The sequence below is a fragment of the Urocampus carinirostris genome, chromosome 13 (assembly GCF_059441175.1).
Source record: "Urocampus carinirostris isolate Australia breed hairy pipefish chromosome 13, RoL_Ucar_1.0, whole genome shotgun sequence".
In the NCBI taxonomy this organism is placed as follows: Eukaryota; Metazoa; Chordata; class Actinopteri; order Syngnathiformes; family Syngnathidae; genus Urocampus; species Urocampus carinirostris.
This window is the reverse complement of record NC_142361.1, coordinates 920,229-934,100: the sequence shown is the minus strand read 5'-3', so window position 1 is coordinate 934,100 and position 13,872 is coordinate 920,229. Positions and strand designations below refer to the sequence as shown.

Below are 13,872 nucleotides of genomic sequence, written 5' to 3'. Positions count from 1 at the left end.
TAAGGCTGCTGCCCCCACGACCCGACCCCGGTTAAGCGGAAGACAATGGATGGATGGATGGATATCATCTAAGACCTATAGGGCCTTTTTTGTTTGTGAACAAGTGTGATGTAGCAGTTTTGCAAGCATTGTTTAGGCAGAATTCATGTCAGAAACAAAATATCGTAGATCATGAATAGGAAAAGCTTAAAATTGCACAAAGTATGTGTTAGTAGCAAGATGGCGACTTTATTTTAGTCTTCAAAGTCAACAACAACAACAACAACAACAAAAGAACGTACTTGAAAGTGTTTGAAAAGTGGTTGAATCTGTCTAATGTTCTAGTTATTATAACTCTAGCTGTCCATGAGTGTTTGAATACAGTCATGAAAACGTTGTGGACAGCGGTTTGGTTGGAGGCGACAATGGAATTATAATTCAGTGCATGGAATTAGCCAGCATGTATTTCCCCCTCCTTGTGCCTCCTCCTCCCTACAGCCTATCACATGGACAAGGGGAATGCTGGGAAGGGGGAAAAAAACAAGTGAGCCTCTCCTCTGCTGTCTGACGCCTTTCAAACAAAACACAGTCCTGTTCTTTCTGTGGCTTGAAAGAATAAAGACAAAATAGAAACACGCTGGCGCCACACCAATTTTACACGTCCGATTGTTGTTCTTTATGTAAGGGCTCATTCAGTGTGTGTCGGCATGTATTGTACATTGTAACATAAAGTTCACTTATTATCTGTCAATGGCGGGTAAAGACGTTAAGGATCTCTTATTTGAACTGTGATTATTCAGAATTGGTTAAACAGTTCCACTGTTTGTAGTAGGAACGCTTATATTGGAAGCGGTCAGACATGGGACCAAGTCACACATGTGCAAGTCTCAAGTAAGTCTCAAGTCTTCACCTTCAAGTCCCAAGTAAGTCCCAAGTATTTTTTTCTTGGGCAAGTCAAGTCACAAGTCAAGTCCCGAGTCTTAGATTGCCAAGTCCAAGTCAAGTCACAAGTCATAAAAACAGCGACTCGAGTCGACTCGAGTCCAAGTCACTAAGTCTCAAGTCCCCATGTCTGGAAGCGGTCACTTCATATATTGTAAAGCCCTTTCAATTTGGCCTTGTTAGACTTATGGTTTGATGTGATTCATGGATGAACATTTATCTAGGAACAAGCTATAACTTTGTTAATAGTAGAAATGGGCAAAACTGGGAATTTTGGTATTGTTTCGATCCAGGTAAATACATGGTAGTATCAATCGATACTAATCCACTCATCTACTCCGCTGTGGCTAAACTACAAGAAAGCACCCCGAGGGCATCCTGTCAATCTGTTAATAAACAACAAAGGAAACTGCTGGAAATGTGAATTCCCTTATGAGGATGAATCTATCTATCTATCTATCTATCTATCTATCTATCTATCTATCTATCTATCTATCTATCTATCTATCTATCTATCTATCTATCTATCTATCTATCTATCTATCTATCTATCTATCTATCTATCTATCTATCTATCTATCTATCTATCTATCTATCTATCTATCTATCTATCTATCTATCTATCTATCTATCTATCTATCTATCTATCTATCTATCTATCTATCTATCTATCTATCTATCTATCTATCTATCTATCTATCTATCTATCTATCTATCTATCTATCTATCTATCTATCTATCTATCTATCTATCTATCTATCTATCTATCCATCCATCTGATCTGCTACCGATACCTCTTGCTTGAAATTGTCATGATCAAGTCAATTCAAGTTTTTGTATAGCCCTTAATCACAAGAAGTATCAAAGAGCTACACAGATCACAGACTATTACAGAGTATAGACATTGAATAATTGAACTCTTACCCTTGAGTTAATTTATATTTACGATAAACACAGTACAAAGATTTTAGGCACTAAAAATTATTCTTTTATTTTAATGAAATCACTTCATTTAAAAGTTTACGGTATCCCAAAAAATAGTAGAGGACAACTTTACCATTGTACTTTTCTGTTTAGCTCTATCTATTTAGATTCTGATAAGAGTATGGGCATAGATTTGCCCTCTCTTCTACCTGGCAGGCAGGGTGTGGCAACATGCCAGGTAAGGAGAGGTGCTTAAAGTGGGCCTGTTAGTCACACACCCAGGCATAAACTTAGAGAGTGGTCGAGGTCACTGTGTCAGAGAGAGAAAATATGTGCTATCTACATAAACTTGCAACTATTTGCGAAAATTGGTGAAGGGGTATTGATTCAATCGTAGGACAATAGTCTCAACCCTAAGATAATATTATCAATCCGGTCTAAGTACTTGCTTAGTATCGATAATATCGATACACGATCAATCTGCCCCCCCATTGTTTACAAGTGCTTTGCCTTACATTTGGATACTTATATCATGATGTCACTATTGTTTGCAAACATGAAAATAGTACAGTATATTGGAAAAATATATTGCGTTTAGTTGAGTCTCAGCAATAGAAATTTCTTATACCATACTTTTTCCTATTTAAAACAGAGCTAAGTCTCTGATTTTTTTGGCTTGGCGGGAGCCTTTTTGTAGTCACACTCAAAGTATAATCCAAGTGCATTGACGTTGGGCATTGTCAAAGATTTATTTTAAAATGGCTAAATACTATTTTAAATTGATTATGGGTTTGTTTATAATCAACCATGATACTCAAATAGACAGTGTGTATCATTTAGCAAACCTTAGTGGCAAACAAATACTGTATTCACTGTAAAAAGAAAACAACATTGACATAAACAATAAGCAAAAATCATATAAAGAAGGGCATTTTTTAAAAAATACTTATATTTAAAGAAATGTGCTTGTATCTCTTTAATTTGTTTACACAACATGAATTTCACCTAGAGGTAGCTGACATAGTTGTCCACATCTTGTTTCTACGACTACTCAAAAACCTTGTGAAATGCTTGGCAAAAAAAAATCAGTCAAAAAAAAAGGGTGTGGTTTGGTCACTTTGACTTACTGTACTGTTTTATTCGTTTTTATGGTTTTCACGTCTCCTTCTCAGTTGCACCACACAATGCAGCACAATCTAGTGGAAAAACAACACAAACTGTCCCTGTAATGTGCATGCTGATACATATGCATGCTTTCAGGTATTGATTTTAATGAGTAAAAGGTCTGTGGTATATTTATTATGTTTTTAATATTTGATATCTGCAAAGGAGATTGCATAGGTTATTTAGTATTGCACAATTTTGTTTGTTGTTTTTGACTTGTATGCACACTATTGTCACTATCAGCCAAGCATGTTGCTGTTCTTTGATACTCACATCCTTCAGGATGAATATGCCTCTGTAACCTAGGTCATTTAATCAAAAGAAAGGGCTAAGAGGGGAGCCGTTTAGAACAGGTTGGAATTTCTTTCTGATGTTTGATTTTGCCCCGCTGTTCTCCTTCATGTTAAAAATCCATAGATGTCTTCTCTTTTTATTATCAGTGTCTACTAAACTTTGAACCTATCAGTCTATATTTTTACAACCGAATAGAATAGAATAGAATATACCTTTATTGTCATTGTTACAAAATGGGTTAATATATCGTGACAACGAAATTGGATGTCACTGTTATGTGTAGTGCAACCAAAATAGAGTCTAAGGAAGACTAGAAACTACGTTGACTGAAAGTGAGCAAAACACAGGCTTTTTCTTCCATTTTTTTACCTGGCCTTTCTCAAACAAAGAAAAAAAGAAGGGCTAACTATATTATATATATATATATATATATATATATATATATATATATATATATATATATATATATATATATATATATATATATATATATATATATATATATATATATATTATATATTATATATTATATATATATATATATATATATATATATATATATATATATATATATATATATATATATATATATATATATATATATATATATAATATATTTTAGAAGGAATACAAAATGGGGAAAAAGAAATATGAAAGAGGCAAAAAAGGAAAAAAAAAATAGAAAGAAAATTAGTGGAAGAGTAAGCAAAAATAGGAAAATGGAGAAGAAGAAAGAAACAATGAAAGAAAGAAAATAAATTATTTCAAGAGAAAAAAGAACATTGAAATAAATAAATTTTCTCTTTCCTTTTTTCTTATTTTTTTATTTTTCTCTCTTTTATATTTCTCATTTTCTTTTTTCTTTGAATTTTCTTTTTTTTCATTTCTTTTTTTCATTTTCTCTTTTCCTGATTTCTTTTTTTCTTTGTTATTTTCTTTCTTTTCTTTTTTCTCTCCTTTTCATAAATGATAAGGTGTGTCTTTGTCACTTTGAATCTCTGTATTTTGTCTTCTTCCGATGTGCTTTTAGTACTTTGCACAACAGAATACAGCAAATTTCAGTGGAAAAATAATACACACTGTCCGTTTAACTTTTTTATATAGGCAGGGGCCTCAAACTATCATCCTGGGGGCTGCAATTGGCTCCTGGGCCACAAGTTCGAGACCCCTGGTCTAGAATATCTTTCAAAGCAATTGGGCAAGGTGGATACCTAATATTACACAGCAAAAAAAAAAAAAAAGATGTTGTAACGCTTAAGCAACATTCATATGAACTTATCAGAGTGAAGCCCGGAACAGGAAGTAAACTTGTGTTTTTTTATTTTTGCCCCCTGTAGCATCCGTACCCGTCAGAGGAACAGAAAAAGCAGCTGGCACAAGACACAGGCCTCACCATCCTTCAAGTCAACAACTGGTAAGAGATGCTGATCGTCATATTAATTTCCCTCAGGCGGCAAAGTGATCGAATTTAATGCCGCTACACGGACATCGGTCTCTCACAACATGATCTGCATCTACTCCGTTCCCAAATACATGAAATGAAATCATGCAGCTGCCGATCAATTTAAACAGATATAGCCTCCAGTCATTTTCTAAAAAGCGGCATTGAATAAGAGTCCAACCAACATCAGAAAATACTCCTGAAAATTAATGGAGATAGGGCTAGATTTTATTGTAAGCAAATATTCGCATTTGTATTAACCCATTCTGTTACATTTTGGTTGTGGATGGTGGACTCATGCGGGGGAGGCAGAAACTGAAAGCAGTTGTGCTAAAAACAAAGATGCTATTAATTTACAACACTAAGACAAAAGTAATAAAGAAGTGGGCACAAACCAACAAAAAAAAAGTTCAAACAAGAAACCAGAAAAAAAAAAAACAGTCAAAGTTCAAACTATAAACAAAGAACGAAACTGGAAGTCGAAACTGCAATGAGCAAAGTATCACCAAAACAAACAAACCTGGTGGTGGTGGAATATGAAAATGGCAATGAAAACCAGGATGACAATCGCAGACGAAATGAAAAATGACAATGACCCAACAAACGTGTGGAGCACAAAATGTCCTTTTTAAATAATACAGGATAATTGGGCACAGGTGGTGATTGGACCCACCTGTGCCCAGTTCAAACCTTGGTTGGGGCCCTCCGGTTGTAGGAGGTGTGGCAGATCCTAGCATGTTGTCTGGTTTTCTATTTTTAAAAATAAGGTTACTATTTAATTCATTTAGTACTTTTCCATGCCAACATTTTTAAAACCTCATGTTTTAAAAGGAAAGTTTCATGACTTATTTTTAAAGGAGCTGTATGGAATTCGGAACTGTATTACTCTCTGCCGCCATATCCTGGCTTGAAGTCATGATTGCAGCTTCAGTCAGCTCATTCAAGATGTATGTGCAAGCACGTGCATTTTAGAATGTGGTTGAATAAAACTCGTTTTGAGTTTGAATTTAGACTCTACTAGAAGTAAGCCCTTTCTTACTTACACCATTTCCATGCTACCCTGACAAATAGAAATAAAAAGAAAACCTATGAGGACGAGCATGAGATCACCCTCCAGCACTACCCTCAGCACCCATTCCTCGCTAATGTGTTCTGCCTCAAACAGCTCCTATAAAAGTAAAATATAAGCAGATAGGTGCCGTGGAAAATAAAGCATAAGGGCTCTTTGAACTCAGTTGGACATTATTAATACACACTTAATGGATGACATATTTAACTTTCAACTGTTTAAGGACACCTCAAATGACCTACCCTACCTTTAAAATAAACCTTAGCTCCTTTTTACCGCCACTTTCATTTCTATACTTGATCTTAGCTGGCAGGAATTTTTTTTCCCGCATACTTTCAATATATATATATATATATATATATATATATATATATATATATATATATATATATATATATATATATATATATATATATATATATATATATATATATATATATATATATATATATATATATATATATTGTATTGTATTGTATATGTTTTTTTAAGGAACAGTATTTGTTCATGTACTGTTGGTCTAAATCGGGGGGTTTCCAATCCTTTTCAAGCGGAAAGCTATTTTTTTTACTAATTAGCATAAAGGGCTCCCTGTTTCTTATGAATTTCTAAAATAACAACTTAGCTAGATGGCCTGCAAAATAGCTTAAAAAGGTAGCTTGACAGTTAGCTAGAAAGAAAAACTGGCAAAAACTAAAAGGGGGGTTAGAAGATACCTAAATTGGCGTGATAACTACCGAAAGGTAACATTTTAGCTTAATAGCATGTAAAATAAATGTGGAAAGCTAGATAGAGACTTGCTTGGTAGCTTAGAAGGTAGAAAGACAACCAGCTACAAAGCTAAAAAGGTAGCCAGGTAGCTAGCTAAAAAAATGCAAAACTTTATAAAACTCATGAATAGAATTGAGTTCGTTGTATTTGCAGAATGATCTGGCCAACAGGACAGTGTCCATCTGCATCAACACAATTGCCAGTAATTATGCTACTGAAGAAAATAAATCTTCAACTATGCTCCTACTAAAAAACCATCAGTCTCATCAACTATGCAAGTCAAGTTATGCTCCTACTGAACGGATTGAAACCACAGGCTGAAAACATCCTAGCCGGAGAACAAGCAGGTTTCAGGCAGGAAGGGGGCACCACAAGACACATTTTTAATATGCACATCCTATGAGAGAAATTTCAACAACACCAGAGAAACTCTTATGATGTTTTTGCTGATCTCAAGAAGCTGTTTGACAGACTATGGCAAGCTTCTTTATGGGCCACAAGTACAACATGGGTCAGAAACTATTTCAGACCATAGAACAACAGTATGCCAATGCCAACAGTCCTGTACTTATCAATGTAACCATTGGAGCGTGGTTTCGAACCACATTCAGTGTGAGACAAGGCTGAATTATCTCTCCAACTTTATTTAACATCTTTCTGGAGAGGATAATCTCTGAGGTGCTGAAGCAACATGAAGGTACAGTCAGTATTAGGGGACACTTTATCACTTACCTCTGTTTTGCTGATGATATTACCTGACTGGCAGGAGACTAACGGTAACTCAGAGATCTGGTAAATCGCCTGAACAAAGCATCAACCCAGTATGTAGTAGAAATCAGTATAGAACAAATCTAAGTAATGATCAACAATCACCAGGGTATCACCACAAAAATCACCATCAACCACAGATAGCTAGAAATTGTCACCAAATCTATATACATTAGAACTATCATATCAGAAGAGGGCTCAGAACCGAAAATCATGGCTAGGATAGCTCAAAACACGTCGTACATGCCAGACTTAAACCCATCTGGGTACAAGAACATAGCAGTTAAATGAAAGATCAGACTCACGCAAGCGCTGGTTACTTCCATATTTGTCTACGCCTCCGAGACATGGACTCCCATAGCAGAACCGAACAGGAAAATCCAGGCCATACAGATGCAATGCTACAGGAAACTTCCAGGCATCAGCTACTTAGCCAATGTAACAAACAAAACGGTGCACAACACCATCAGAGGGCACATCTGGCCCGATAAAGAACTGTACGCAGAGAAACGTTAGTGGTAAGGTCACGTCACAAGATCATCAGGACTGACCAACACAATTCTCCTGGGCACAGTCCAAAGTGGCAGGAGGCGAGAAAGACCGAAAAAGTACTCTTTCTCCCATTTTCACTCTCTCTCTTTTACTCTGTCTCCCTTGTTCTCTCTCTCTTATCATCTTTCCTCTTGTCTGTTTCTCTATTTTTCTATCTTTTGTTCTTCTCTTTTTTTCTTTTTCTCTTTCATTTACTAGCACTGTAAATTCCGGACTATAAGCCGCTACTTTTTTCCCAAACTTTCAACCCTGCGGCTTATTCAGTGATGCGGCCAATTTATGTAGCGGTGCTCGAGTACAAAAGGTAAGATTTAGACTGCAACTTCTTAGCTTGTGCACAAATTAAATTAGCGTAGACATACCCTCATCATGCATATTGCAAAAGGAAAGGCACATGACGCAGCTTTCAAGCTAAACGCAATCGAGCGGTCCGATATAGAAGGAAACAGAGCTACCGCACGTAAATTTTACTTTGCGAGCGTGATGCTAGCGTGTTCTTGAATAAGGCAGAGTGGGACGACGTCTACATGACAAAGTCTCTTTCCAATACTGAAGGAAGATGACTTTGATGACGTGAGTTATAAGGAGGAAGATGAGGACGGTTTTCCGTGCGTACTGCAAGTACGGTATGTTTTTTTAACAGAGCTGTCTACTGTGTTGCGAGCGTGTTGCTAGTAGCGTTTTTCTACCCTTCACAGGCACGGTTTGGGATGAAAGTTATAATATTATTATTAAAGCTTTGAAAACTCTCTCGGTGTACCGTCTTTCTTTGTAAATATGTGTAACCATGTATAATATGTATTTGCAACTGTATATTTTTGTAATGTATTTATTTTAGAAACTTATTCTGATATGTTTTCTACGAGCAAATGAGAAAGAAAGGGCGGGGCAAACGCGGGCTGACGGGAAGTGGAGTAAAGGTGAGACGTGTTTGTGGACGCGGCCGACAATAGTGGATATATATTTTTCCCACCCTTACCTTTGGAAATATACACTTTTTTCCTTGGATTACTTTCAACGGGCACCCGGACTCCACAGGTCTGCATTAAATCTTAAGTGCCGTATCATTTTCCGTTCATTTTGCCGGCAGTGTTTATTGGACTGTATCGGGTATGGGTTAATTTCGTGTCTGTATTACGTTATCTCAATGTGGGCGCATGCGGCTAATATACAGGTGCGGCTTGTTTTCCTCCCAAAATGTGGTGGGTGCGGCTTATAATCAGGTGCGCTCTATAGTCCGGAATTTACGGTAATCTTTTTTTTTCTTTCTATTGTGTGCTCCCCAGCTAAAATGTGTTTGACACTCTTATTCTATTCTATCTAAAAATTGTTAAGCATTCCTGATCTTTCTTTGAACATTCCTTTTTCTGATTTAAATTCTACCTTATAAAATTAAATGAGAATATTCACTCAATGGTTACTTAGCTTGAAGGGGCTTCTCTTTTTTTAATAGGGTGCCGAATTTGATTCAAAAGTAGGCTTTTAATCCCGAGGTAGTGTCGGGGGAAAGGTATGATCGTCTTCACATAGGCTTATCAGAAAGATGCCCATCGTGATGCACACGCTCTGCATTATTAGCCATTGCTAATTAAAGGGGCAGCACGGTCTGGTTAAGTGTGACCTCCATTTGATCTTTTTTTTTCTTTTCTTTTTTAAAATGAATCCAGTAAAGCGAGGGAGAGCCAAATTGAGATGAACAGGAAAAAAAGAGTAGACGATAAGCAGGGAGGAGAGGAGATTAATCCCTCTAATGATTCTAACATGCTGCCCACCATTGTTCAATGGGAAGAGCTCCAGAGACAGGCAGCAGATTAGCATGCCAGGCAGTCTATGGAGAATTCATCGTACATGGACAAAAGAGGGGAGTGAGAACCTTACGGAAGCCCATATGGACGTTATAACATCAGGCGACCTCGCTGAAATCCATCAGTGGATCAATTCTTTTAGCACGGCTAAAAAACAGCATGTGAGTCATCTGAATAGGGCTGCAACTAACGTCTCCCTTAATCGTAGACCAGTCACTGACTACTGAAACAATTACAGTAGTCGAAAAACTGGATAATAATTAATCAAATTATACAAACATTCTGTGCATTTTGTGAAGAACAATCAACGGTCAACTTCAAAGTTTCTAACTAAAGTACTCAAACAATTTTAACAACTAACGTCTGTCGCTTTTTGGGGGGTATGTCCTAGGTTGGTATTTTAGGTTTTTAATGTTTTTACAACTTGCATGTGTTCTTGGGTCTGCATTCATTTAATTTTAATTAAATTTGTCAGGAATAGTCTGGCATAACACTCAGGCTCTCTTTTGTATCTCATATAAACATGTGCATATAAAAGGTACAATTAATGCCATCATAACCATATTGGCTTAAATGTTACTTGAATCTTACGGAGGCGAGTCATACTCAGGCGAGAATGAAACTTTCTATTGCTGTATGTGTGTTCCAACTTAGATTGCTTAATGTTTGTCGCACTTGCAGTGTTTTTTTGGGGGTTGTGTTGGGAACAAAATTTCAGAGTGTTTCCCTTCAAATGAGACAAACACGAACGTCTTTGATTTGGATTTAAGGTTTTTAATGTTTGAACAACTAACAGTGGTTCTTCGGACTGCATGCATTTAAGTTTGAATACAAGGATGTTGGCCCCTTTAACAAGCCATTCTGATAACTCCTCCAAAATTGCTCAAACTTGCAGAAGCAGCATTAAGAGTTTTCTTCTTCTCATCAATACATTCATATTCAATCAGGAAACAACAATGAAAAAGGTGCAGCAGTTTTTAAGTTCGACAGCATATTGTCTGAGAGCTGAATTAAATACACCAAGGTTTGTGCCATGTGCCCATGCAGTGTGTACATCGTGGGAGGGTAATCTCTGTTCGCAAGTGTGTCCGTAAGGGTATCCGTGGGTGGTTAATCTACGAGGTATTAACTGTTAAAACCAACATGCCGAATCCTTCAGCCCCCTCTCATTGTGTGTTTTGCTGCTGTTGTATCAGAGGTGGATAGATTAACTGAAAATTGTATTTAGGTAAAAGTACTGTTAAATCAGAATAATATGACTCAAGTAGAAGTAAAAGGTAGTCATCTAAATAATTATTTGCGTAAACGTAAAAAAGTACTTGGTGAGAAAACAACTCAACAAAAAAGTACAAGTAATTAAAAAATAAATTAAAATAACCAAGGTGATTTCAAGTACTCTAATAAACTATAAAATTATATAGTATAACTCAAATAAGTAAATTAAACTAAACTAGCACATTTAAATCCACAGTACTTTTTAACAGGCTCTGCAGGCAGAACAACAAGCTAGCCCAAGGGTTGGCACCCCAACACGTTAAAATAATCGTATGAGCCCAAAAAAAAAAAAAAACAATAATTTGTCATGAGCTACAAAATATGAAAACCCTTCTGTAAACCTTATAATGGACGCAACACATGCTGTATGTGTCAAATATAGCTTACTTCAAAATGGCTACGTTGAATGCAGCACATCCTGTGAAGAATGATGTGAATAGAGAGAGAGAAGGCCATTTTGCTGGCATGTTGTTATCATGCTTCACTAGAAGCTTGGTTGCCATTGGGTGTTGCCATAGAAACCCCCCTGCGATGTTAGCTCCTGACTCTCTGATTTGGTGGAATCAATTTGATTGGCCGCCACTCACTCACATCTCTCACAATCTCACACCAATAAATCTCACACCATTAAACACTGAGAGCCAAAAACACATTTTCTTTGATGACGTTGACCAATGGAAAATCCTTAATCAGATATTGATTTCGGCACAATCTTACTCAGGGTTTGTACGTGTGCTTGGAATCCTTAAAAACTCTAGAATTTTAAAGTTGTGTTTTCAGGGTCAGGAAAATGTTTAGATTTCCGATTTTAAGAAATGATCGGATGCCAAAAATGTAACTATTTATAATTCTATTTTAACCAATTTAGACACAGATCATCTGTTAAACACGCACAAAATAAAAATGAAAATAAGAAAAACAAAAAGCAAAAGCTAAACAGTCAATTAAAAGATTGTGAAGTCAAAATTTGGAAAAGTTTCCTGTTTATATACATACAGTGGGACCTCGGTTATCGCAGTTAATTGAGACCAAAACCACCCGCGATGAGTGGCAATCCGCGAAGTAGCGGTGCACCTTAAAAAAAAAAAAAAAAACTTTTTTTTTTTTATTATTATTATTTTTTAGACCCGGTTAATGGGGACCAAAACTACTGTCGAAAAGTGAAAATCTGCGAAGTTGCGACGCCCCTTCAAAAATGCTTTTTTTTTTTTTTAAATTCTACTGTTATGTTTTAGACCTGCGAAGCTCTGAACCTGCGAACATGTAACCACAAAGTAGCGACGCCCCTTCAAAAGTGCTTAAAAATAAATAAATTAAAAAAAAAAAAGTTTTATTATTATTATTTTTTAGACCTGCGAAGCTCTGAACCTGCAAACATGGAATCACGAAGTAGCGACACCCCTTCAAAAATGCTTGAAAAAAAAATATATGTATATATATATATCTATATCTATCTATATATATATATATATATATATATATATATATATATATATATATATATATATATATATATATATATATATATATATATATATATATACACACACACACCATATTTTCCGCACTACAAGGCGCACCTAAAAGTCTTAATTTTTTTCAAAACCTGACCATGCGCCTTATAATACAGTGCGCCTTATTTATGGATCAATCAATCGCAAAGTCTTCCAACTAACTTGCAGCCGCCGACTAGATTTTCCCCCAAACGCCAAGTAGTCCGCCGTGTATGCTGCGATTTATTTACCAACGTTTCATTGGCTAACCAATGTGTCAATCATCATTAGAATCGATCACTATTGGCTAAAGTTATTCGGAGGTCAAGGGGCGGATCCTTTTTATCATTAACAGGCTGGCATAGGCTTAAGCTGTAAAACAAAGCCTGCAATTGGCCGAAAAAGATGTGTCAATCATCAGTTGAATCGATCACTATTGGCTAAAGTTATTCGGAGGTCAAGGGGCGGATCCTTTTTATCATTTACAGGCTGGCTTTGGCTGAAGCGGCAAAACAAAGCCTGCAATTGGCCAAAAAAGATGAATGCGTATAGCACGTGGTTGAGACGGCATACAGAAAGCATTTTTTTACTATTCTGTATTTGTAAATATTTTATTCTCCTGGATTTACTAAACTCACGGATATAAGAGGACCATGGCTGCACATTATTATTGAACACAACGACTTCGGTGAGCTACTGTGGCTATATATTTTCCGTGTATCTTGTTTCAGACTGAACTCGATCTTTCTGTGCAGATAATGGATGGAATGGAGTGTCTATTTTTAAATTAAACTCAATTCCAAGTGTTTATTGTCATATGGACAATAAAGTTGCGAGCGAAAAAGAAAATAGAAACTAAGGAATGGTTGGCATTTCTTGAATCCCAAGACTTTAACCTTCCGAATGATGGAACAATGCATTTGAGTGACATCGTACGGACACCGCATCCGCATGTGTTCTCGACACGTATTTGCGTCTTTGCAAGCTTTGGGAATGTTAAGGGGGTAATCAGTTTGACTGAACTATTTGACTGTTTTGTCGACGTTCCCCTTGTAGCGCCTTATAATCCGGTGCGTCTTATGTATGTCAAATATAGGACCAAAAACTATTTTTTCGGGGTGCGCCCTATAACCATAGTGCGGAAAATACGGTATATATATATATATATATATATATATATATATATATATATATATATATATATATATATATATATATATATATATAATATATAATTTTTTTTAAAATTATTTTATTTTATTATTATTATTATCTAGGCCCGCGAAGCTCTGAATCCGTGAACGTCGAATCACGAAGTAGGGAGGTCCCACTGTACAGCACTTTCTTTCTTTTTTTCCTTCATACTCCTTCATAACTCAATAATTACCTAACACC

General features: G+C 36.1%; 1 protein-coding gene across 3 annotated transcripts in view; it reads left to right on the top strand.

Moving 5' to 3' along the window:
• Window positions 1-13,872, top strand: part of meis1b (Meis homeobox 1 b) — a 184,572-nt gene that overhangs the window by 136,252 nt on the left and 34,448 nt on the right. For all 3 annotated transcript variants that reach the window (XM_088352052.1, XM_088352051.1, XM_088352050.1), the window contains exon 9: window positions 4,641-4,717. In XM_088352052.1, coding sequence (XP_088208178.1) covers window positions 4,641-4,717 — 77 coding nt within the window. The remainder of the gene's footprint in view (window positions 1-4,640; window positions 4,718-13,872) is intronic.